The sequence below is a fragment of the Cyprinus carpio genome, chromosome B4 (assembly GCF_018340385.1).
Source record: "Cyprinus carpio isolate SPL01 chromosome B4, ASM1834038v1, whole genome shotgun sequence".
In the NCBI taxonomy this organism is placed as follows: Eukaryota; Metazoa; Chordata; class Actinopteri; order Cypriniformes; family Cyprinidae; genus Cyprinus; species Cyprinus carpio.
This window is the reverse complement of record NC_056600.1, coordinates 22542699-22569403: the sequence shown is the minus strand read 5'-3', so window position 1 is coordinate 22569403 and position 26705 is coordinate 22542699. Positions and strand designations below refer to the sequence as shown.

At 37.6% G+C, this 26705-nt stretch overlaps 1 protein-coding gene across 1 annotated transcript; it reads right to left on the bottom strand.

Annotated features, from left to right (window-relative positions):
* Nucleotides 1-1125: 1125 nt before the first annotated feature.
* On the bottom strand, nucleotides 1126-15865 carry LOC109073038 (gastrula zinc finger protein XlCGF57.1-like). Its single transcript, XM_019089223.2, has 3 exons — nucleotides 15821-15865; nucleotides 15123-15257; nucleotides 1126-3808 (listed from the first exon to the last, which is right to left on the bottom strand). Exons 2-3 carry the CDS (start codon nucleotides 15205-15207, stop codon nucleotides 2211-2213), a joined length of 1683 nt encoding a protein of 560 aa, XP_018944768.2. The 5' UTR covers nucleotides 15208-15257; nucleotides 15821-15865; the 3' UTR covers nucleotides 1126-2210.
* Nucleotides 15866-26705: the final 10840 nt, after the last annotated feature.

The following is a 26705-nucleotide window of genomic DNA, read 5'->3' as shown; positions in this document are numbered from 1 at the left end:
AGCTGGTTCCAACAACAACAACAACTTGTCTGTGGGTGAAGAGGATGGAGAGTATGAACATAATGATGAGGATGAAGTGCTGGTAGAAATAGACTTAAAAGATCTCTTCAGTGATGATGAGGAAGAGGAGTAGTTCAGGTCAGCTTTTATTATTTATAATTTCTTGGCCATAAATAAAAAAAAAAAAACAGTCAATATGTTGTCAAATGTCAAACATAACCATTCCATTAAATTTTTGGGGTCAGAATTGTATTGAAAAATGTGTCCATTTGTCTCTGTGAGTTGTTTACATCAAAAGTTATGCCACTTTACATCATATTTAGATTTTTCAAGTTTGGTGCAAAGGGTTAAAAATAAAGCATTTTGGACATTATTTCAGCTTGGTACCCAATTTAATCTTAAAATAGACACTTGAATGATAAAGAAATAACAGGTTGTGGAAAAAAAAAAAAAATCACCCTATGCGCTCGAGAAAACGATTTTTTGCTTTTTTTGTCCAGAAATAAGGTCAATATGTTGTCAAATGTCAAAAATAACCATTCCATTAAATTCCTGGGGTCAGAATTGTAAGGGAAAATGTGTTCATTTGTCTCTGTATGTTGTTTACTTCTAATGTTATGCCACTTTCTATATATTTTTTTTATTTTTCGGGTTCCGGTTGGGTGCAGCAAAGGGTTAAAAAAGAACCCTTTGGGACATTATTTCAGCTTGATACCTGGCAGATTCTGAAAATAGACACTTTAAGGATTTTAAAAAATCAGGTGGCATAAAAAAAGCGGGGGGGTGCGCGTGGACCCCTATTTCCATCTAGACTACCAAGGGTTGAAAATAAGCGGAATCCACTTTAAGCTATTATGCCGCCCACAGTTGGAATCAGCTTCCAGAAGAGATCTGGTTTATTTGGTAAACTTGTTTTATGGAACAGGCCACAGATGTTCTAAAACATTAGCCACATTTAAATCCAAACACAAAACTCATCTGTTTAGCTGTGCATTTACTGAATGAGCACTTTGCTACGTCTGAACTGATTGCACTGTATTTCATGTATAATCATTTTCTATTCTTAACTGTTTAAATTTATTTTAAATCAATTTTTAATTATTTTAAAAGTTTTTAAATTCCTTGTTCTATTGTTGTGATGATTTTTTTATGATTATTTTCATTCCTTTTATGTAAAGCACTTTGAATTACCATTGTGAATGAAATGTGCCATCTAAATAAACTTGCCTTGCCTTTTCTGAAAACCTGGGGCAAATTATCCTCCCTCTTCACATCTATCATAATAATTTGATTTGGTTTTACCCTTGCAGGTTAAACAAACCATACATCTCATATATTTCAACATCTTGCTTTATTAATATTATGAATGTCTTAACCAAACTAACAACATAACGACTGATCCCTTGAGCGCAGCTGATGACGTTTTCAAGTAACACTTGATTGATCAAGAATATTCCAATGTACAAATAAGCCTTCCTTTGATCCCTCCATCCTCATTTTCTTTCCTGCATCCTTCCTATCCTTGCATCCTCAGGGGGGTGAAGCCAATGGCGCTTTTCCACTGCATGGTATGGCACGGTACGGTTCGGTACCATATACTTTACGTATACAGTACGTGGTACTTTTTTTAGTACCACCTCGGTTAAGGTTCCAAGTGAACCATACCATTAATAAAACCTGACGTGTAATCTCCGCTGATCACTGATTGGCCCGGAGGGAATCGTCGCTACCTGCGTCACTGAACTTGCGACACAAACACAACAGAACTGCTAGATTTAAATCAGCACAGCCAGCGAAGGATTGAACGCAATGGTTTTGAATGAGTGCACCTTTTTTAACAACCAAAAATGGCTGTTTCGCGGTCTGCTGGGGAAGTACACATGTTCCTCTCATTGATATCAGAGGTGCAGATCCAACGATTGATGGGGCGACGTGGAATGAAAAAGTTTTTCAGGAGTTGCAGCAGTAGTGGCGGCGCAACCATAACAGCTTGTGAATAATCCCGCTCACTCTAAACTGGCACTAAACTGCAGTGGAAACGCAGACCGAGCCGTACCGTACAGAGCCGTGCCGAGCAGAGTCATACCACGCAGTGGAAAAGCACCATAAGACACAACAAAAGAAAAGAGGATGCCTACCATAATTGATCAATATTTGAAATTACAAGAAAGGAATCATATTTGAGCAGAAAATTCTGATTTTGGCCACATTCAGCTGCGGTGTGAACGGAGCCTTGATTTCACACAAACACGTATTTTCTGGTGCCATTTTAAATTTCTGAGCCATTTAAAACTCTTTCCACACAAAAAACACAAATAGGGTCTTGCATCTGCATGACTTTTCAGGTGTATCTTTAAGTGTGATGGCAAAAGAAATGCTTTATTACACTGATCACAATTAAGTCGCCTTCTGCCAGCGTGAATGGGCAGGGGATTTTTTAAATGGCCCCTTTTTGTTAACTTCTTGTCAGACTGCAGTTTCTCTACAGAATGAGATTGCAAATGGCGCTTCAGATCTCTTTGGTATGTGAAACTCTTCTCACACTCAAGACATGAGAATGGCTTTTCTCCAGTGTGCAGTCTCATGTGAGTCTGGAGGCTTACATTATGTCTGAAACTCTTTCCACACTGTTTGCATGTGAAAGGCTTTTCTCCTGTGTGAAGTCTCATGTGAGTCTTGAGGTTTCCTTTAAGTGTGAAACTCTTCCCACAGTGATTGCACATGAAAGGCTTCTCTCCGATGTGAGTTATTACATGATCTTTAAGGTGTTTACTGTCTGTGAACTTTGTTCCACACTGTTGACATATAAAACAGTTCTCTCTTGAATGAATCCTCATATGGTAAATAAGGGTTACTTTACATCTGAAATTCTTTCCACACTGACCACATAAGAAGGGCTTCTCCCCAGTATGAATTCTCATGTGAGTCTGTAGATTTCCTTTTTGCGAGAAGCTCTTCCCACACAGTTTGCAGGTGTAAGGGCTCTCTCCAGTGTGAGTTCTCATGTGGGCATTAAGGGTTGATTTATATGTGAAAGTCTTACTGCACAAAGAGCATGTGTAAGGCTTCTCTCCCGTGTGAAGTCTTAAGTGAGTCTTAAGGCTTACTTTATGACCAAAACGCTTTCCACAGTGATGACACGTGAAAGGCTTCTCTCCGGTGTGAATTCTCATGTGCGTCTTAAGGTTTCTATTGAATTTGAAACCTTTTCCACACTGCTGGCATGTGAAAGGCTTCTCTCCAGAGTGAATTATTACATGCCTGTTAAGACGATCTATGTCTGAGAAACTCATTCCACACTGATTACATTTAAAACAGTTTTTTCTTGAATGAATTCTCATGTGGCTATTAAGTCCTATTTTACGTGTGAAACTCTTTTCACACTGATCACATGTGAATGGCTTCTCTCCGGTGTGATTGTTCATGTGATATCTAAGGTTTAGCTCTCGTATGAAGCTTTTTCCACACAGTCCACATGTGAAAGGCTTCTCTCGCTCTCCGGTGTGAATTCTCATATGGCTTTTGAGAGTTCCTTTCTCAGTAAAACTCTTTCCACACTGTTGGCAGGTGAAAGAGCTCTCTTCATTGTGAACTCTCATGTGTACTTCAAGTTTTCCATGTTGATTAAAACTCTTTCCACACTGAAAGCAGATGAAATAACTCCTAGTTGCCTTCTTTTGAGCTCTTTTTCTTGATGAAGTATTTTTAGTATGTGGGGATTTTCTTCCAATCATAAAATCAAGATGCTTCTCATCTTTCTCTTCTGTTTCATTCAGTTCTTGACTATCCTCTTTCGGCACTAACAGGCCTAGGTCAAAAAATAAAAATAAAAGTTAACTTCAGTTTAATGAAACAGTACAACAGACATCAAAACATTCAAACTATCAAAACCAACATGTATGCTAGCTCCTAAATTGACTAAGCACATGACAGAGGAGTTTCTTTTTGGAGAAAATTAACCATTAAATCATTTACTTACCAATGGATCCTCTGCAGGAAATGAGTGCCATTAGAATGAGAGTACAAACAGCACATATTACATAACAATCCACACCAAAACTCCAGTCCATCAGTTAATATCTTCTTATAAACAAATAGAGGCATTTTTGTTTAAACCATTGGTTTTAGACAAAATATCGTAATCTAGAATAAATCATCCATAATGATGCTTCCTCCACTGAAAAAGTCCATCCCCTGTTGTCACTTTAAAACTGTGCTTTATCTGTGCATATTTCTCTCTTGATTCAGACAATACTTTTTTCCCCCACTGGAGAAAGCAATATTGATGATTTGTCTATAACAAACACAGAGCTTTTCAGTTTACATGACATTCGTTGATGAACTGGATTCATGTTGTGATATTTTTCCCCCAGCTGTTTGGACTCAGTCTGATGGCACTTATTCATTGCAGAGGATCTATATGCAAGTAAGTGATGTAATGCTAAATTTCTCTGTTTTTCAGTGAAGAAAATCTCATCTACATCTTGGATGGACAGAGAGTAAATTTTCAGCAAATCTTTATTTTTGGGTGAACTATTTCCTTAACCTTCACTTTCTTTGGGACATATTCCAAAAACTTTCAAGATGACTCATCACACCCCTCAGCTCAACTAAATTTTCTAAAATGTATTAAAAATAAATAAATAAAATAAAAAATGAAAAAATTGCAGGAACAACTGAAAGTGCAAAAAATCACTCACTCTAGGTGTCCTTATAATTAATCTTAAATACATCATCATATACAGTGAATAGAAAGCTTAATCTGAGAGGTTTCTCTGTATAAAGCAGATACTCATACACTGAATAAAAATAATTATGGCCCCAATTAAATTAACCCCAATTAAATGTTGCTCATTTAAATAATTTAAAATTTGATTTTAATAAAGAATTAATTAGATTTATGCAAATTACATGCATAGGTCCTTCTCAAAAAATTAGCAAATTCTGAAAAAAATAATTATATTCCACAATTAAACAATAAAATGCACCGTTTCCTGAGAGCCAAAGGGAGTTTCATGCAGCGCAAATTTCTTTCAGAAGGGTCTATTTACACTAAGTGAAAATAGCCAGCCTTGTTGGCAGAGGCTATTTACACCAACTCCGCCCATCAACGTGTGATTGGGCTAGTCACCACTGCAAAATATGGCTGTCATATGGTAAAGCCAATACTGCAGTCTTTTTGACATGATCGACCCAGGTTCAAATCTGCCTTTTGCCGAACTTTTTTTCCCTTCCTTTTCAATTCACATCAGAATGGCATTTATTTTCAATACAAATGAAGGAAATAATCAAAAAGTAAAAAAAAAAAAGTATCAGGTAGGGTTAGGGTAGGGCAGGGCTTTAATGTCCCAATAAGGTGACATTCATTAAATGATTTGAATTAAAATTATAATTTACACTTAACACATTATTGCATAGTGTTTTATAATGTACTACAATACTGAGGTGCAGATAATTGCCACTATTTGCAAGTAGTATAAACAGTAGAAAATCCTGCTATTTTAAATGTGTAAATAGAATTTAAAGCTATTGGCACTTAGTGTAAAAAGTAGGGCTGCCCCCTAATAGTCGACAAACCGTTAGTCAATGAGAAGAGGCTTGTTCCACCATAATGTCATTAGTCGCAAAAAAAAAATTAATCGACCTCAAAAATGGCTTATCATCTGAATATGTATGTAGTAGCAACTTTACATGGCAGCTTAATCTAATGTTAGCCTAGAAAAAAAGTGCGCAGTTCACGTGTTTGTGCAGAGTGTGGAAGCTGAACAGTAGCGTGCTTGGGCTATTGCATTACAGATTGAGGCGCCGCTGCGATCATTTGCTCTTGAAATACTAAATTTTTGGTCATTCAGATAAGAGTAATGCATCTTTTGTATCTGTAAAGACTCTACGTTTATTTGTGTGCACTCAAAATAACAACGAAACATTGCGCTTTTGTAAAATAATTAAAGCAAACAGGACGCGCTTTCTGAAAATCTTTAGTCGAGGGCAGTCCTAGTAAAAAGCATCAATCGCTATTAAGCCCCGTTCCCCGTATAAAGATAACTATATTAGTGTCCACATCAGCAGACGACATCGTCTGTTTATTCTAAGTGTACGTTCATCTGCCGCTTTAAATTCTCAAGCTTGTTTCAGCAGGATTGATTCTGATTGGGTGTCAGTGTTTGTATCAAGGGCTGCCCTTGATTAAGGACTTTTTTGGTCGACTAGTAGTCGTTCATTTTAAGCATTAGTCGACTAATCGCATGTTTATTAATAATAAACCATTTAAATCATTATAATGAGCCTTTAATTGCCCACATTGCCTAATAAGAGCACAAGCACACGCATAAAGCTCACCGCAGCGCATTGGCAGAATTAATGATTATGAATGTGTCAGGGAAAATAGTAAGGACACTGCATTAACATTTTAATAATTTGATAAACTAGTGCCTACATTGTTCTCGGTTTAAAAGGAGTCGGCGACACTGACTGGTCATCTCCACAGTAGTGACACGCCTTTATGCATGTTTCATGGAGATTACATTATCTGAGAATATTTGTCTTCCATTTGATTTGGTTCATTTGAAAGTAGACATTTCACTCTCTATAGATATATTTTTATTGTCTTTAAGACATGGAGTTTTATATACATGGAGTTTTGCGCTCAAGTTCACAGAGACTGAGATGACAGAAAGCGCATCATGTTTGCTTTAATTATTGTACAAAAGCGCATTTTGTTATTCTGAGTGCACACAAATAAACAGAGTGTTTACATATTTAAAAGATGTTTTACCCTTATCTGTATGTCCAAAAATGTTGGAGTATCTTAAAAGCAAGTGAGCACACCGGCACCGGCACCTCCATCTGTCATGCAGTGAGCGCTACTGTTCAGATCCACACTCCACACAGACACTATAGCGCACATTTCTCTAGGTTAACATTAGATTGAGCAGCCATATAAAGTTGCTAATACTTACACTTATACTTATAATAAGCAGTATTTGAGGTCGATTAATGATAGGTGAGCATTTGGATGTCCTGCCTGATGTACTGTATTACAACAGACTAGCCATTATTGATCTGTTACTCACGGACTTCGCAGCTAATACAGAAATAAGCGACTAATACAATTTTGGTTGACCAAGCCTCTTCTGGTCAACTAACGATTAGTCGACTATTAGGGGGCAGACCTTTTTGTATCATTCATCAGCTGTAAAAAATAGTTCTGAAAGTGATTCCAAGGATATTGTTTCTCTGTGTCTTTATTGTTATAGCTGTGGTGTGGATGCTATTCCCTAATATTAAGAATGATTTTTAGAACTATATCTTTATCGTTATCTTTATAGTTATCATGATAATTAATAATGTTAAAATAAATAATTAAACCATAAAAATCCCAAAAACACCGATTATAAACAACTCTACTTATACTAAACCACTCCTAAACGACAAAAAAACATCAAATCTATTCACTTTTTAACGCCATGCCAGCATCAAGGCTATTTTCATGGCAATCTCTGAATAAATTATACAACGTATTAGGGCTGGGCGATATATAAATATATATCTCGATATTGTCAATTTTTTTTACAATAATCAATATATATCTCGATAAGTTAGCATTTGCTTTTAAATAACAATAAAAAAATTTAAAGATTTTATTTTGCCCCCATTAAAAAAACAATTTAGATAGAACAACTATTTGTTCAACGTAAATACAAAATGTTTAGTGCAAATTTAAGCAGTTTAAAAAAAAAAAAACAAGAAAAAAAAAAAAAAACAAGACCAAGTGATCACTAGCTGCTTTTTATTAAATGAACACATGTAACTGAAGTAGTGCAAAACAAGTACAGAAAGTGCATTGACAACTTTTTAGTGCATGCAACTGACAATTTACACTGTGCAACTGGGGGAAATAATTAAACTGGGACAAGTATTTTTTACAAGATTTTGGCTTAGAACACAAGTCTGTCAACTGGCTCTGGTTTAAGAGAAGCTCTGTGGCATGGAACTATGTTCCCACTGGCACTAAAAACCCTCTCAGATGGGGAGCTAGTTGCTGAAGCACATATGTATTTCTTACATATGAGAGGCTGGTTCTCAGGATGCTATTCAGTGATTTCAGTTCTGCCTTCAATACTGTGATCCCATCCAAGCTGATCTCCAAGCTCTGTGATCTTGGCATCATCCCCTCCCTCTGTAACTGGACCCTGGACTTTCTCACCAACAGACCACAGTCTGTTAGGATCAGTAACCACACCTCCTCCGTCCTCACTTTAAACACTGGGGTACTACAGGGCTGTGTGTTGAGCCCAATCCTCTACTCTCTTTTCACCCATGAAACAATAACCTTGCATGGCTCTAACTCCATAATCAAGTTTGCAGATGACACCATGGTGGTAAGGCCTGATCAGCGGCAATGATGAGATGGCATATAGGGACGAGGTTCAGCATCTTGCAACGTGGTGTGCCAACAATAACCTTGCACTCAACACCCAGAAGACCAAAGAGCTGATTGTAGACCACCGGCAGACTAAGAAGGAACACACTCCCATCTACATTGATGGGGCTGAAGTGGAGCGCGTGGCGAGCTTCAAGTTCCATGGTTTCCATCTCTCTGTGGATCTTTCCTGGACCCTCAATACTTCCATAGTGATCAAAAAGGCACAACAGCGACTTTACTTCCTTAGGAAACTAAGGGAAGCTCACCTGTCCCCCAACATCTTGCTGAACTTTTACCATTTTACTAATGAAAGCATTCTCACAAACTGCATCACAGTGTGGTATGGCAACTGCACTGTTTTGGACCAGAAAGCCCTCCAGCGGGTGGTGAAAACTGCCCAATACATCACTGGTGTCGGGCTACCCTCCATCAAAGACGTCTACCACACTGCCTAAGGAGAGTGAGAAGCATCATGAAAGACTCCTCTCACCCCAGTCACAGACTGTTCACTCCTCTCCCATTGGGGAGACGTTATAGGAGTCTTCGCTGTCGCACCAGCAGACTCAGTAACAGTTTCTTTCTCTCAGCCTACTGAACTCCAATCTCAGGCGCTGAACACTACATCCTATATGGACCACCTAATGCTTAACACACACACAAAAGTGTACTGAACAATAACCTGTCTACACTCCTCACTCACAATGTTCTTATATTCCCCCTGTTATTTTGCACATTTCTCTGATATTTTGCACATTCCCTTGCACATTTCTACCTCAGGATGCTGTTTGCACTGTTATGGTCATTGGCCATATATAAACATATGCTATTTATGTACCACACTGTACAATGCACCTTCCGTTTATATTTTCCTTGCACCTTATGTTGTATGTACAATCATTTGCATTGAGCTGGTCTCCGCCCTCCTACCTCATAACTTGCACTATATGTCGTAAAGCTTCAAATATTCAGATGTGTGGTGCGCATTTTAAGGAGGATGGGGACTGTTTCCTAAACCAGTAGCCTGCAATGCATCTGTGACACAACGGCGGTTTCTATAAAGTTGGGCAGTTCAGTCTTTGCAAGGACAGTCTGGCACTTCTGACTCACAGCCTGTAGGTAAATTTTTTTATATTTAAATAGTTTGCCAGTGATGATTCAAATGCGAGTTTTGAGCAGTAGAGTAGGCTTGTTGTTTGTTGTTTCACAGATCACAAATGCAGACATGGTTTTATGTTTAAGCAGCGCGATACGCAATGCATAAAAAGACAGTATAAGTCATTATAATCCGTTATGATGTCCCCAATGGATGCAACAAATGCCTCGTTTGTAATGGGTTTTATTTGATTTGTCTCATCTAGTGATGTCCGGATCGTGAACAAATCTTTCTATTTAACCGCATCTTCTTAGTGAACCCGTCGAACCAGTTCACCAAATCTTTCTGAATCTTTTGAAACATTTTGCGTCTCCAGTACGCACTAATCCACAAATTACTTAAATTATTCGGTTTATAAACGTGCTTTATACTCCCTCTGATGCGAAATAAACCAATATCCCGAGTTATTCAGTTACTCCTAATTGTACATTGACTGAACTGCTAAAAGAGAACCGATGATGGGATGTGCACAAGCAGAGCAGCTGGACTGAGTCTCATGCTGCTGGCCTGGGAGACGGCATCACAGTATGTTAAGGGGTGTAACATTTCCATCACACGCTTGAGGCATTCGGCCTATCACAATGCACTGTATAGCTGGCCAATCAGAGCACACCTCGCTTTTCAGACCGATGAGCTTTGGAAAAAGCGACGCGTTTCAGAAGGCGGGGCAAAGAGGAGAAACTATAATGTACAGTATGTGGAAAATAATGTGTTTTTTAACCTTAAACTGCATAAACACATTGCATTACACCAAATACACAAAATAATGTTCTTTTTAGCAGCATCATATGACCCCTTTAATGACACAGCAGGTTTATTAGGCTGCTGTCAGTTTAAGTCTAAATGCACATATCCAATATATTGATATACATCCCATTTTCACCCAACTATTTATGCTCACTTTAAGTGCCCCTATTATGCCATTTTTAAAATTCCTAATATTCCTACAATAGGATTACATGCATGCAAGGTCAAAAAACGTTTTCTCAAAATATCAATTTAATATCACCTAATTTTTCTAAGATTCAGTCTCTCTAATACCCTCCTTGGGAAGTCATGGCCTAATGGTAAGAGTTTGACTCTTAACCCTAAGGTTGTGGGTTCGAGTCTCGGGCTGGCAATACCACGACTGAGGTACCCATGAGCAAGGCACCGAATCCCCAACTGCTCCCCGGGTGCCGCAGCATAAATGGCTGCCCACTGCTCCAGGTGTGTGTTCACGGTGTGTGTGCACTTTGGATGGGTTAAATGCAGAGCACGAATTCTGAGCATGGGTCATCATACTTGGCTGCATGTCACGTCACTTTCACTTTCCGTGGCCCAGTCTGTTGTGATTGGTCTACCACAGTGGTTCTCAACCACATTCCTGAAGGACCCCAACACAGCACATTTTGCATGTCTCCTTTGTCTGACACACTCATTTCAAGTCTGTGAATCTCTACTAATGAGCAGGCAACCTGAATCAGATGTGTTTGATTAAGGAGACATGCAAAATATGCAGTGATGGGGGTCCTCCAGGAATGTGGTTGAGAACCACTGGTCTACCACATAAAGCGCTTCGGAAACGATATGCCCATTGCTATAGTTCTGTATTTTGAACGCTCGATAGAAAATATAAACATAAATTATTTAGCATACTTGTGATTCAGTGGTGCCAGCTGGTCCAAATAAACAGGGTACCGAGCCATCTTTCAAGAGCAAGCATTTAGTTGAACTCCCGAGAGAAGCAGTCTTCAGTATGACGTGTTTGTGGGCGGGGTCAAGTTGTTCGCTTCCAGCCAACGTAGAACACAGGCGGGAATTATGCAAATGTGTTACCCTGTGACGTGTAGCTGTCACGGAAGTGGGATTTGAATTACTAATGACTCGTTTAGGCATTAGAGAGTTGATTATTTATTGTGCACTTTCGGCTTTACAACTTTGCTGATCATTTACATTCACATACAGCTACATTACACACTGCATGAAAGGCAATATTGGAAATGGCATAATAGGGGCACTTTAAGACACAGGTCTAATCGACTTGGTTAATTCATGCAACTTTCATGCCGTCAGAAAATATGTAATACATACTAGCCCTAGTTGGTGGAGTTGAGGAGATGGAGGAATGCTGAAACTAGGGATGCACAATATTAGATTTTTGCTGATATCCGATATGCCAATATTTTTCAAATGATTTTGGCCGTACTGATATATATATTTCTCTTTGTTTTGAAACAACACCAAGTCTCTCCTGAGGGGAAATTATAAACAAATGATTTTTAATTAAATGCATTTAATCAAATTAAATGCGGCAATCTAAAACAGTGAATCTAATCATCATTCAGGGAAAAGTTCACTTCAAGAATGACCACACTGCTGACGTGATTTTATCACGATCACACCCTGAGCACATGTGAGCTATCAGTCTTATCGGCAAGGCATATCAGCATATTTTTTCAAATCGGCCAATGTCAATGTTTTTATTTTAAGCCTTTATCAGATGATTCTAATAATGTTCCGATAAAATATTATGCATCCCTGAAACAGCTGATGCTGGAGCAAGGTGAGCACTACTTATGTGCTCCAGTAGTCAACTGAAATATTATGGTTTGGATGGCCATACCCCTTCAAGTTTTGCTCCAACTCTAAATAAACACACCTGAATTATCTAACCAAGGACTTCAAGATTACTTGTGGCCCTCCAGGAGCAGAGTTTGACACCCCTGATTTATGCAATACACCGCAGCCAAACCTGAGAAGGGAGTCCAAAGATGTCAGAACATTCCTGTACACATAATACACATATTTGTAATTCATGGCCTGGGATTATGCTAATTGTGTATGAGCATGCATGTGCACCCTATTTATGAATGGATTGAATTCATTAACATACACATCTAACTATCAAATCTGAGGTTTACCATTCATTTGTGAATCCGGAAAACAGTATTCAGGAAGGTGAATTTTATGCACAGATTACTCAAAGAATTTGCTCATACATTTATGCAAGTTTCTTGAATGAGACCTTTCTTGAATTCTCTGTTGAGAATGTCTTTGTGTTTTCACCACGAATAACTCTAGGTTGACTGAACTTACTTCTGAGGGGTATTGCACAAAAGTAGAATTAAGAAAGCCAGGATAACAGAAAAGGTGCGGCTTGACCTAGTTCAATCAGCACATCCTGGCTTAGTCTGTTGCACATTTGCTAAGCCAGGATGAGAGCGTGCAGCTATGTCAAGCCAAGTGTAGATAGTTGGGATAAGTGCACGTTCACGGCATTCTTAAACAGACCATGGGATCGATCACAGAATCAATGATGCAAAAATGGATAAAACCCGTGCGGCATACTTCTCGCCAACTGAGCAACAGCTTCTAATGGAAACATATGAAGAGGTGAAACATATAATATGTAAAAAGGGAAATACAGCTTCTTTAATAAAACAAAGACAAAGTTTTATTTCAGATTATAGATAAGATAAAATCCAATTAGATAGAAAAAAACCTAAATAAAAATAGATAAAAGAGATAGATGCAATAGATTAAATAGACAAAATACTGTAGATGATATACTGTAGATGCGCATAATGTATATGTGTTTGCACTTAATCATACATGTGCTTGCATAAGTAACATGCATGTCCACTGGTCACATTTAAGGCAAAGTGTCCAACTGTTAATTTAGGGAAATTACAAATAACTCCTTGCATTGTAATTATGATGGCTTCAGTGGAGCACTGGTTATTTGGACTACTTATGCATTCAGTTGGTCCGCTATTGTCTGCCAGGCTTACCCACTTATCCACTATGCGTATCTACAGTATTTGATCTATTTTGTTCATTTCATCTCATGTCTCTTTTATCTATTTTTATTTAGGTTTTTAGTTTTCTATCTAATTGATTTAATCTAATCTGATAATTTGATCTGTTTTTATCTATCTAATTGTTTATTTATCTCTCTTATGTATCTCTCCTTCTTAAAGAACAAGCGTGTGTGGCCAAAAAAGGACCTGGCAGCAAGTCCAAGAACATTTTGCAGGCTGGTAAGTGACTTGATGTGTGAAAAAAAAAAAAAAAGCCTAATTAAGTGAATAGTGTCTGCTGCCATATTTTATTGTCTGTGTTGATTGTAGCATTGAAAAAAAAAGGCTCATATATCTGGCACGGGGGGTGGCCCTCCAACCCAAGACTTGACAACAGCAGAGGAGCTGGCCCTGGAGTGGAATAAAGGGAAGCCAGTGATGGAAGGGACACAGTGAGGGACAGCCACTGACTCTGGCCCAGCAAGAGAGACTGGCCTCTTCATACAAGGTACATTACTGCGGTACTACTGCACATGGAAAACAATCAAGTATTTAGATTTTGTTATGTGGACTGTCTGACTTTGCCTTACCTTGCAGTGTCTGGTAACACACTTATACTTCTGGAGCCACCAGACTATGATCCGCTGGTGACTTCTCTTTATTAAAATCATAGGCTTGGCAAGTCCTGTCAAAACTATCAATACAAGTTCTGTTGAATATATGTTACTGGACTTCGGAAGGCTTAAGGTGTCATGTCAATTTTGTGTAAAGAAGATATTGTGAAGATTGCTGGTAATCAAACAGTTGGTGGCTCCTTCTGATTTCCATAGTATTTTTTTTTCCCTCTTTTATGTTCAACATAAGAAAACAACTCATACAGATTTGGATATTTAAAAATATTTATAAAACTATTTAACTAAAAAATACTAATAAGGTTGTTGCCATCCTCAAGAGTAGAACCATTTTCAAAATATATTTTATTATTCCTTTATTCGAGTTGAAAGAGACTAACAAATGGAACATTTATTTAGAATAAGCCTATATATACCACTACATATTGACCTCGTCATGGACTTAAATGAAACCACATTTGCAACTTCATCAGCCATTTCTTATAATCTCAACAACTGCAATAATATATGCATTCATCAAACCTCTAACAGCAATATGAAGTCTTCATAACAACACTAAAATAGGGATACTTGGATGAATGACAGTATATGTTGTATTTTAATGCATGATAATTAAAATGATGCAACATTTGCAGAAGACCATGGAGTGACTGTAAAACATTAATTTCTAGAAGGATTGACAGCAGAACTAACAGATAAATCACTAAGATTAATCTTAGCCTGGTTGTTAGCCTGCTCCGGAGCAGGCTAGCTGCACAGCGTAAATCTCCATAGTAACTTAATGTAGATTAATTTAGCCTCCCTTCATGCAACCGAGTCAGGGCTAAATTCAGCCAGGATAACTGGAAAATCCCAGCTTAATCCCTTATCTTGCTTTTGTGCAATACCCCCCTGGTCATGTTTTTTGAAAATGAAATCCGAAAGATTCTGGTTAATTAACCAAGAGTTTGAAGTTTATATGACAGTGAGTTAATCCTACTTTCTGGAATACATCTCCCGACCCCACTGCCCCAAGAAAACAAAGACACGTTTACAAGCCACCAATCTGACGCAAAGATTTTGAGGTCATCATTTATAATAGGACCAAATGACTTTGATCATTTTTTTAACCTTTGAGAATGGAAACAAACCTGTTTGTTCTTCGGTATCTTCATGTTTCACTCTGAATGCTTGTTCAATCTTCATGTCTTCTACCTCCTCTTTAATAAACGCCATCTTTATAATAGTTTGTCACGTTGATCTCAATTGTTTCTCAGGGAGGTTTCCTGTGTTTAGATCAAAATTAATAAATTACAAAATAATAAGATAACACAACGTATACACAGGCACTTGATGTTTACTTATCTATATTTGGCATTTGTGGATTATATTTAGTAGATTAGGCTTTATTGAAACCACTTGCAGCTGGTTTGAAAAAGTTATAATCATTAAATTACACATATTGTGTTTTCTTTGCATTTACAACGCTTTGACCAGCTGGTGTCGCCAACATGCAGCCTTTCGAGCGCTTCGAAACTTTGAATCATTTTACGAAACATTTTTTTCAATTAATTTGAATTTCTCGCGTCATTACTTTTTAGTCCCTAAATTCGTGTTGACAATATACTGATTGACGATATACATAGTCAGGGAGAGAAATTAGACGTACTAAGACTCGTGTGTTGATTCACAAAAATAACATTCCAAGATGTTATATAAATGTCTCAACGTTATATTTAATAATCATTTAAAATTACATAAATAATTAAAAACTACAAAGTTAATTGAACAACTGTACCCATTTGAACGACTTAAATACCCAAAACCAGAGACGTTGTAAAGCACAAACCTTTCTTATGCCAGAATCACAACAGACGCAGGAGCGGGACGCGTCTTTATGACGTCATGCGACCAATCCAAAATAAAAGACATAACCAGGCGCGGTGGCTACAATCTTAAAATGCATAAAGATTTACATAGATTTGTTTTTGTGGACTATTTAGTTAAATATATGTTTTCCAAAGATGTGCTGAAAGTGTCTTTGGGCAGCCAGTGCTGGTTATATCTGCCGTCTCTCTCTCTCTCTCTATTTCAATTTCAATTTCAATTTCAATTTCAATTTCAATTTTCAATTTAGGTGAGCTTTATTGGCATGACAAAAACTGTACATTTGTATTGCCAAAGCAGTTGCAGCTGGGCTGCTTACAAATAGTGCACATATGTATTAACAGAAAGAAAAATAATAAAAGTTATGATAATAAAAATATATAAGAAGTATAAAGCATGTAGTGCAAAATGTATTAGTGTATGTAAGTGTATAAGTTAGAAATAAAATAATATTAGATTTACAGAGGCAAAATATACATCTAATTAATATAATACAGTAATATGGCATAACATAATCTTCATGTGCTGGAAACATCAGATCAGGGCAGGCTGAGTGTTTTCTCTTCTATGGTGACAGCCAGACACATATTGAGCAGCAAACACACAGCAATTCTTGTGTTCTCCTGACAGATACAGCAGTTTCTTCTGGTTTGAAAGAGTTTTAAATGTCTGATGGATCTGCTGTATTTTATCACACTGTCCATATGTCCGTGTATTTGGACCATTCTGTTAGGAAGTGCAATTCTGTTTCCATCTGATTCCGATCACAGTGTGAATACAATCCGGTGGCAGCCATGTTTTTCTGTGTCTGCCCATCTCTATCATCAGCTTGAGTCTGTATCTCTGCCATACTGTACTCTCTCTTTAGGGCCAAATAGCATTGCATTTAGAGTTTTTATACAGCTATTTATAAATACTGTATCCTAACACACACAACCTAGATTTTGTCAGGTTTCTAGGTATACATTTGTCACTATAATATGGTTAAGTAGATAAATACACACAAAGGAAATGTGCAACTATTTATATATTTGTAGTGCTAATAATTGGTTATGATTTCAGCGAGACAAAATCACCAAGACAAAACTAAAAAAATAAAATAAAAAAAATCAATCGATATGACAAACAATTGAAAGGGTGGTCACTTTGCTCATTCTTATGGAAAGGAGACCAAAAATACAAGCTAATGCAAAGAAGTTTCTAATTTCGCTTTGTTCCAAAATTTTAAGCAATACATATAAAGGTCCTTCTCAAAAAATTAGCATATTGTGAAAAAGTTCATTATTTTCCATAATGTAATGATAAAAATTAAACTTTCATATATTTTAGATTCATTGCACACCAACTGAAATATTTCAGGTCTTTTATTGTTTTAATACTGATGATTTTGGCATACAGCTCATGAAAACCCAAAATTCCTATCTCAAAAAATTAGCATATTTCATCCGACCAATAAAAGAAAAGTGTTTTTAATACAAAAAAAAGTCAACCTTCAAATAATTATGTTCAGTTATGCACTCAATACTTGGTCGGGAATCCTTTTGCAGAAATGACTGCTTCAATGCGGCGTGGCATGGAGGCAGTCAGTCTTTGGCACTGCTGAGGTGTTATGGAGGCCCAGAATGCTTCGATAGCGGCCTTAAGCTCATCCAGAGTGTTGGGTCTTGCGTCTCTCAACTTTCTCTTCACAATATCCCACAGATTCTCTATGGGGTTCAGGTCAGGAGAGTTGGCAGGCCAATTGAGCACAGTAATACCATGGTCAGTAAACCATTTACCAGTGGTTTTGGCACTGTGAGCAGGTGCCAGGTCGTGCTGAAAAACGAAATCTTCATCTCCATAAAGCTTTTCAGCAGATGGAAGCATGAAGTGCTCCAAAATCTCCTGATAGCTAGCTGCATTGACCCTGCCCTTGATAAAACACAGTGGACCAACACCAGCAGCACCTGACATGGCACCCCAGACCATCACTGACTGTGGGTACTTGACACTGGACTTCAGGCATTTTGGCATTTCTTTCTCCCCAGTCTTCCTCCAGACTCTGGCACCTTGATTTCCGAATGACATGCAAAATTTGCTTTCATCCGAAAAAAAAAAGTACTTTGGACCACTGAGCAACAGTCCAGTGCTTCTCTGTAGCCCAGGTCAGGCACTTCTGCCGCTGTTTCTGGTTCAAAAGCACACGCCTGTGCACGGTGGCTCTGGATGTTTCTACTCCAGACTCAGTCCACTGCTTCCGCAGGTCCCCCAAGGTCTGGAATCGGTCCTTCTCCACAATCTTCCTCAGGGTCTGGTCACCTCTTCTCGTTGTGCAGCGTTTTTTGCCACACTTTTTCCTTCCCACAGACTTCCCACTGAGGTGCCTTGATACAGGACTCTGGGAACAGCCTATTCGTTCAGAAATTTCTTTCTGTGTCTTACCCTCTCGCTTGAGGGTGTCAATGATGGCCTTCTGGACAGCAGTCAGGTCGGCAGTCTTACCCATGATTGCGGTTTTGAGTAATGAACCAGGCTGGGAGTTTTTAAAAGCCTCAGGAATCTTTTGCAGGTGTTTAGAGTTAATTATTTGATTCAGATGATTAGTTTAATAGCTCGTTTAGAGAACCTTTTCATGATATGCTAATTTTTTGATATAGGAATTTTGGGTTTTCATGAGCTGTATGCCAAAATCATCAGTATTAAAACAATAAAAGACCTGAAATATTTCAGTTGGTGTGCAATGAATCTAAAATATATGAAAGTTTAATTTTTATCAGTACATTATGGAAAATAATGAACTTTTTCACAATATGCTAATTTTTTGAGAAGGACCTGTATAAATCCATACATACATACACATATACATACATAGATGCACAGCCACACACACACACACTCTAGTCATCATTTGAAGTTGATCAAAAAAGTTAATCAAAGTTGTCCTAAGACAAGGGTATTGTTCAAAATTCATGTATAACATGTAAGTCTGCTATTAATCAATGTTGTCATCAATGGAATTTCATGCCTCATCACTTTTGATGGTGCCCAGACATGATTGTTTGTCACAAGGTGTGAAGTGGCTTGTCACACATTCGTGAAGACAGGAGTGCACCAAAAACTCTTGGTTGTTCAGAACTTTTGTGATTCACCTGAAGTCACAATGGACTAGAAATGCCTCTTAAAATCTTAAACATGTTGCCTGCAGTGCAGCAGTGTAGTGCCTATGGAGTGCCTCAAGGAGCCAGCACGATGGTCATAATGGTGATGTACTGGATAGTGGATACTGTACTATACTGTACTCACTCTGTGTGGAGCGACAGAACGTCAGAGCTTGAAGCAGGACTCAAAACAGGAAAAAAGATTTTTCAGTTCAACAAAACAAGATGTTACTGCACATGTTACAGCAGATCAAAAATCAGAGTTTGTAGTAAAACAAACATGAATTGCATAGTTTAACAAATGCGACAAACAAGTCATGAACAAGAAACAACAAATGTTATGGATTGAGGCAACCAGTCAGTAGTCTGTGTTACAACCTCTGACATTGATCACAGCCTCATATCGCCTGTGCATGCTTGAGATGAGGTTTTGGATATTCCGTTCCTCCAGCAACGCTGTTCACAACTCCACATGGGTTGCTGGAGGGACCTGGCATGCTTGCACTCTTAACTGTAGCTGCTCCCAAATGTGTTCAGTGGGGTTCAAGTCGGGTGACTGGGCTGGTCACTCCATCCTTGAGATGCCCTCCTCCTCCAAAAATTCTGTCACCAGCCTTGCTCAATGTGGGCATGCGTTGTCATCCATAAGATCAAACTCTGGCCTGTCAGGCTGCCATTTTCGATGATGACAAGCTTTGTCCTTCTAGCCATGGAGATAATAATAATAAACTTTATTTTATATAACACCTTTAAAAGTAGCATCTCAAAGCACTTTACATACATATAAAAATATGTAGCTAAAATATACACATAAAAGTACAGGAAGTAAAAAAAATTACCAAATGATATAAAGCCAAAATAATAAATGACAAAGTAATCACATAAATCACATAAAAGCTACCCTAAAAAGTAAGTTTTAAGGGACGATTTAAAAAAACTCAAAGGGATTCTGCATTCCTAATCTGGAATTCAAGGGCAAGGAATTCCACAATTTGGCAGCCAATGAAGAAAAAACCCGATCACCAATAGTTTTTAGCAGAGTTGTTTGAACAGTTAAAAGACCAGCTTCAGAAGAGCGGTGGTAGGGGTGTAGGGGGTTATTCAAGGCCTTATAAGTGATATAATATATTATAAATATATATATATATATATATATATATATATATATAAAATATTTTAAAATCAATATGAAAACTAAAAGGAAACCAGAGCAATTTTTCCAAGATAGGTGTGATGTGCTTCCTTGCACTGGTCTTAGTCAGAATTTCTAGCAGCTGAATTTTGTACCAACTGTTATTTACTTAGCGTAGCTTTTGAAACTCCAGCCAGCAAAGCATTACAGTAGTCAACACGCAAAAAAACAAAAGTGTTGATTAACTTTTAAGCCACAGAAAAAGTAAATATGGGATGTAATTTGGCAATGTTTCTGAGATGAAAAAAAGATGCTTTGACTGTATTACAAACATGCGGATCAAATGTTAAGTTAGTGTCAAATATCACCCCCAGATTTGTTTTTTTTTTTGTTTAGTTTGAAACTGTACAGCAGATCCATCCACACTTAAGGTTATGGACTCTGCTTTGTCCAACTGGTGAGGTGCACCAATAAGCATCACTTCAGTCTTGTCACTGTTTAGAAAGAGAAAATTGTATAGACATTAATTTTTTCATCTCAGTAAAACATTAAGAAAGAAAAGACACAGGCATTTTGACATCAGGTTTTGAATGTATGTAGATCTTAGTGTCATTGGCATAAAGTGAAAGTTAAGACCAAGTCAGTGTTGGCTAAGTTACTTTCAAAAAGTAACTAATTACTAATTACATCATCAATGTTGTATTTAAATTACTTTTCTAATTACTCTGTTTGAAAAGTAATTTAGTTACTCAATAAGTAACTTAATTATTTAAATCGTTAATTTTAGTTAAAATCCCTATAAACGTTAAAGCAGAGAAAATATAAATTAAACTCTTTAAAACTCTTTTAAACTGTACTAAAAAAGTTATAGGCTATAGTAGAGTAAAAAGCCCATATAAATAAAATACAATACAATACAATACAAGTTTATTTGTATAGCACATTTAAAAACAACTGGTGTTGACCAAAGTGCTTTACAAGGCTAAAAGAAACCGACAACAAGGACACAAAGCATATAAGCACTAGAGAAACAATAAAAGAAAGAATGCATCATGCATCAATCTGAATGCATATCATATTTTAACATATTGCACTCCCTTGCAAACATTTCAGTTTGGCAAGATCTTTATGAAAAGTCCAACTAGTAAAATCCATAAAAGTTTATGTAAAAATAATAAATTACAGAAATTATATCCTCCGCTGAATAAAGCCGCGTCAGATTGCTCTGTTTTCTGAGGTAAATTCTGGCTTATTCCTCATAGCAGGTCTTCTTCCAAAAACGATGAAAAGTCGATGAATCTTATTATTATTATTATTATTTAATCTATTTTTGTATCTAGGTGAGGAAGGTGTTTGCGCACAGTTGTGACTGCAGATAATGAGCTTATAGACGGGAAAGACTTCCTCGCTTTAGTTTTTTATACAAATTACATAATCAGAGAACATAAATTTTATTTCCAACAATTTTTAAATTTTATTTCCAAATTTTTTTGTATGTGTGTCAAGTATTTCACGAGTTTCAGTTCATTTTTGTGATGCTTTGCAGATAGAAGTTCACGGAGACAGCGACGACAGAAAGGGCACCTGTCACGAATCCAGTCCATGGTTATCCGTCTGCTCGCCACCAGATGTTGCCTTCCAGTTACATTGACTCACACTACACAAACTGTTACCCCGGACTACATTTCCCATCATCCATTGCACTGATTACACAAACAGCTGCAACCAATCAAACACACTTTATAAGCCATGGAATTCCTCTTTCTGATCACGGAGTATTGTTTAGCATTTATCGCTCTCCTAGTGATAGCTACTTTACGGAGCCAGTTCCCTGTCCTAGTTTCTAGTTCTAGTTCTAAGTCTTGCCACCTGATCTTCTGCCTGTCTTGGATTTTCAGCTGGGATGTTCCCGTGACAACACAGCATGGTGTCCGACAGCAGATGTCGCTGTTTTAAGGGCATATATGTCTTTTTACTGTTGTTAGCATAACTGTTGCAAATAAACATACATTTTATATTATAAAAAGTTTGTAAAATATGCTATAAACTATGTGAAAACTAATATATATATTAACATATATATATATATAAACTAATATATATATAAAACTAATATATATATATATATAAGTCCCCACTCCATGGGCTATGCCCTATGCAAAGCCCTAGGGATGATCACTCCCATTTGGAATTGTGGCTCGTGAACCGTACGGTACGAATACAGGTTTAAATGCATAAAATCATACCATATACATGAAGTACCTCTCCCATGTATGTACTCGCTTCAACTTTTCCAAAACAGAAGTTATGGCCAGACAGTTGCACCACATGATATTTTGACACTTTAAATAACAGAAAAATTACAAATAACTAATGTTTTTTTTTAAATGTTTTTGAAATTACTCTAAATTTATTCAAATTTATTTTCTACACTATTTGGCATGATTTCCATAGTGTTTTGTAATCCTGTACAAATTGCAAACTATTTGTATTTATATTTCCATCATAATATACAAACAAACTTTTTCTGATGATGTCCATTTTATAAAATATCATGTGGTGCGACCATCAAGAAACTTCCATTTTGGGACTTTTATGATGAAATCGTTCCATTCAGAAAGGCTCATCCCTATGCCCTAATCCCTTCAAAGGGTTTAATAGCTTCGAAGGGTTGAAGGGTGTAGAGGACCAAACAACTATTTCTTGAAGTGCCCTTCTGCATCATCATCACATGCCCACTGGGAGGCGCTATCATCGTGAAAAGAATCTACGCAAAGGATCATGGGAGCCTGAAGTGTCCATTAGTTGTACACTTCGAAATCCTTCATTCCGAAGTGGCCAGTTTTGAGCACTTTGGTTTGGAATGATCCTTCAATATGGCGTCCATGATTGTTTTTACTCCAAAGTGGCTAGTTTTGAGCACTTTGGTTTAGAACGACCCTTCAATATGGCATCCATGTTTGGAATGCACCGAGGATGTTGCATTATATTCCAATTCACCTAGAACCTATTGAAGCAGCAAGCAGGTGTGTAACTCTCTCTCAAATTTGGACAAAAATAACCTTTTAACAGCTGTTATGTAGTTACCATAGGAAAAAAAAAAGTTTAAAAAGTTGGAAGATGTTCACTTCCAATGACTCAGCTTCAGTGTGGAAAGGGCTGAGAGCCATCACAAACTACAAGACACCATCCCCCTGCACTGAAGCGAATCAACAACTTGCTAACGACCTGAATGTGTTTTATTGTAGATTTGAAACCCGCCACACCCATTCTGACCATCTCTCTACACAACCGTTAACACTTCCTGCAATCCCCCTCTCCCTCGCTCCTGCACTTCAAATCAGTGAGGATGATGTGCGCCAGGTCTTCAGGAAGAACAAAAGAAGAAAAGCACCAGGCCCAGATGGCGTTACACCAGACTATCTGAAAACCTGTGCTGACCAACTGCCCCCCATCTTTTCACAGATCTTCAACAGATCTCTGGAGTTGTGTGAAGTGCCCTCCTGCTTCAAATGCTCCACCATCATCCCTGTTCCAAAGAAACCCAAGATAACAGGACTTAATGCAGGGTTGCCAACTTTGGGACTTTGGCTGGAGTGAGACTGTAAAAATTTCAGTTTGCGCGTGTGCGCAGAGAAAATGTTTGGTAACCCTAATTTTAAAAATCAATGTCAGTCCTTGTTTACTTAGAATAAACTTTGATTTATGCACAAAAAACCTGAATATAATGGAAACACTTTTTCAAAATGTACAATTAATTTATTGATTGCACTATAAAAAAATAAAGATAAAGGTGAACAAAATAAAGATGATTAAATAACAAGTAAAACAACAACATCAGAACAATAAGAAATATCAAAACAAATGGGACACATAATAGTTACTCCACTTGCCCAGAAAACCACAACACACAAGATTCACAAATTAGGTCTGTTGTGTGCCACAGTGGCAGTTTTGGCCTGCTTCACTACCTCTGCAGGAGGTTCGTATCTGAAGCAGGGTTCAAGGCTGCTCATTTTCATTGTCATGATTGATGACAGGGTGCCATCAAGTGACAGTCTATTCCTAGTGTCAGTCTTGTTTAGGCCAATAACTGAAAAGGTTCACTCAGCATCCGCATTTGAGTGTGGCAGGCTCAACACAATCTGGGCAACCTTTGATAATTTGGGGAATTTTAAAATGCCACTTGCCCGATTCTTGCAAAATTTGAAATGTATAATAAAAAAAAATCTATATATTGATCAAAAGAAATGTATGAAATATTACTATCATTGGGGTGAAATTATTTATTTATTTTTGATTAGACAAGGCTACGTCTGTAGTGACAAGGCTCACCATTTTATTATTTGCTTACCTTGATTGTCTTCCAAACTTTCACACGACTCTGACTCCGAACCTATGCTCCGAACTCTCTCTGAACTACTCACACGCAACTGACGTATCAGGTGCAAGGTTTTCAGCCAATCAACGATCAGAGAATACTGCCGGGAGATGTAACAGCTGTGGGCCTTAAACTCCTCTCCTGTCATTAATACGCTGTGGTCTAGTCATCAACAGAAAATTAACGGATTGAGAGGGGAGAAAAATGGATTTTGGCATGACATTTCTTGCGTTTGCGTGAGAGCGTGAGATTGATGCTGAAAGCGTGAGTGTCACGCCAGATGCATGAGAGTTGGCAACCCTGCTTAATGAGTACAGACCTGTGGCTCTAACGTCTGTCGTCATGAAGTCGTTTGAAAAACTGATTCTGGCTTATCTGAAGGACATCACTGGACCCTTACTGGACCCCCTGCAGTTTGCTTACCGAGCAAACAGGTTCATGGATAATCCAATCAACATGGGATTGCACTTCATCCTGCAACATTTGGACAAAACAGGTACTTATGTGAGGGTCCTGTTTGTGGACTTTAGTTCGGCTTTCAACACCATCATCCCAACAGCCCTCCAGACCAAAGTGACCCAGCTCTCTGTTCCTAGCTCTATCTGTCAGTGGATCACCAGCTTTCTGACAGACAGGCAACAGCTAGTCAGACTGGGGAAATTCATGTCAAACAGCCGCTCCACCAACACTGGTGCCCCTCAGGGATGTGTTCTCTCCCCACTGCTCTTCTCCCTGTACACCAACGACTGCACCTCAAAAGACACCTCTGTCAAGCTCCTGAAGTTCGCAGACGACACTACAGTCATTGGCCTCATCCAGGCCGGCAACGAGTCTGCTTACATACAAGAGGTTGAGCAGCTGGCTGTCTGGTGCAGTCTTAACAACCTGGAGCTGAACATGCTCCAAACAGTGGAGATGATCGTGGACTTCAGGAGAAACCCCCCTGCACTCCCCCCACTCACCATCATAGACAGCAATGTGGCTGCAGTGGAGTCAATATCTAATTTCTTTGGCTAAAATATGAATCACTGATACATTATACTTAAGTGAATGGTGTTTTAAATTTTTTTAATCAGTTTTATGCGGTTTACAGGAAAAATAAATCTGTTAACTACATTTAAGAAAGCAACTCTGAAAATATAGAATAAATACATAATATTATTTACAAAAACTCAAAATAAATGCGAACACTTTATTTCTAAACACTTTAATTACTGAGAACTTGTAAAAAAATGTTAAGCATGTAAAGGAAATTCAATCTAAATTGTAATGTGGATTTATGTGTACACAACAGTCTTAATGTTTGAACAATTACAATAGATATTTTTTTTTTTGTATTTTAAAATTGGCCTTTTGAAAATCCTTATAATTCAATGACCCATATATATATATATATATATATATATATATATATATATATATATATATATATATATATATATATATATATATATATATTATGGGTGTAACGGTTCACAAACGGTTTGATACAACGCATTCTGTACGGGGGTAATTGGTTACGTTGCAATGTTGGAAATAAAATTGTTTTTGAAAGTCGGTGCTTGAAATAAAAGCTTTTTATTTCATTGATTTTTATTGATGACTGCAGTGTTAATATTTTAACTGTAGGCCTATAATTCATTGTATAATAGACCTGTTTTAAAATATATTTTTCAAAAAACATTTTAATTGACGAGTAAATAGCCTAATCTTTTGTTATCCTAGCAGCTCATCAGTTATTCGGTAATTACTGCGGGGGGCAAATTGTAATTTTAATTTAATAATGAAAGTAACTTAATAATAATAATAATAATAGGCTTAATAAAAATAAGAATGTAACAGGCCTACATTAATTGGAAATGGCAAATATCTTAATATTGCCAACAACTGATGTTTTTGACAATATCTCGTCGATACAGGATCATCATCTTTAGACGCACCCCAGCAAGGGGAGTTTATCGCGGGGCCCTTCGCAGTGCATGTCCTGCGTGCCTGTCTGCTAACATTATGCCACTGGAAGACAGCACGTTGCCTGTTACGTCATTCGGGCTGCCTTGTTAAACGCAGTGGCACTGAGAACATTATATTTTACACACTAAGCAGTTAAATTTTTCCAAATCTAATAGGAGTAGTCCAACAAATCAAATCATTAGGTTTGTAATGTGTACCGAAACCGAAAGCCTCCTACCGAACAGTT

What these genes read in the sequence shown, in the direction of transcription:
- LOC109073038 (XM_019089223.2), bottom strand. Translation starts at nt 15,207, where the DNA reads ATGGCGTTTATTAAAGAGGAGGTAGAAGACATGAAGATTGAACAAGCA. An exon ending in AGATACCGAAGAACAAACAG is followed by an intron (nt 3,809 to 15,122) that starts GTTTGTTTCCAT and finishes TTTTTGACCTAG; the next exon opens with GCCTGTTAGTGCCGAAAGAG.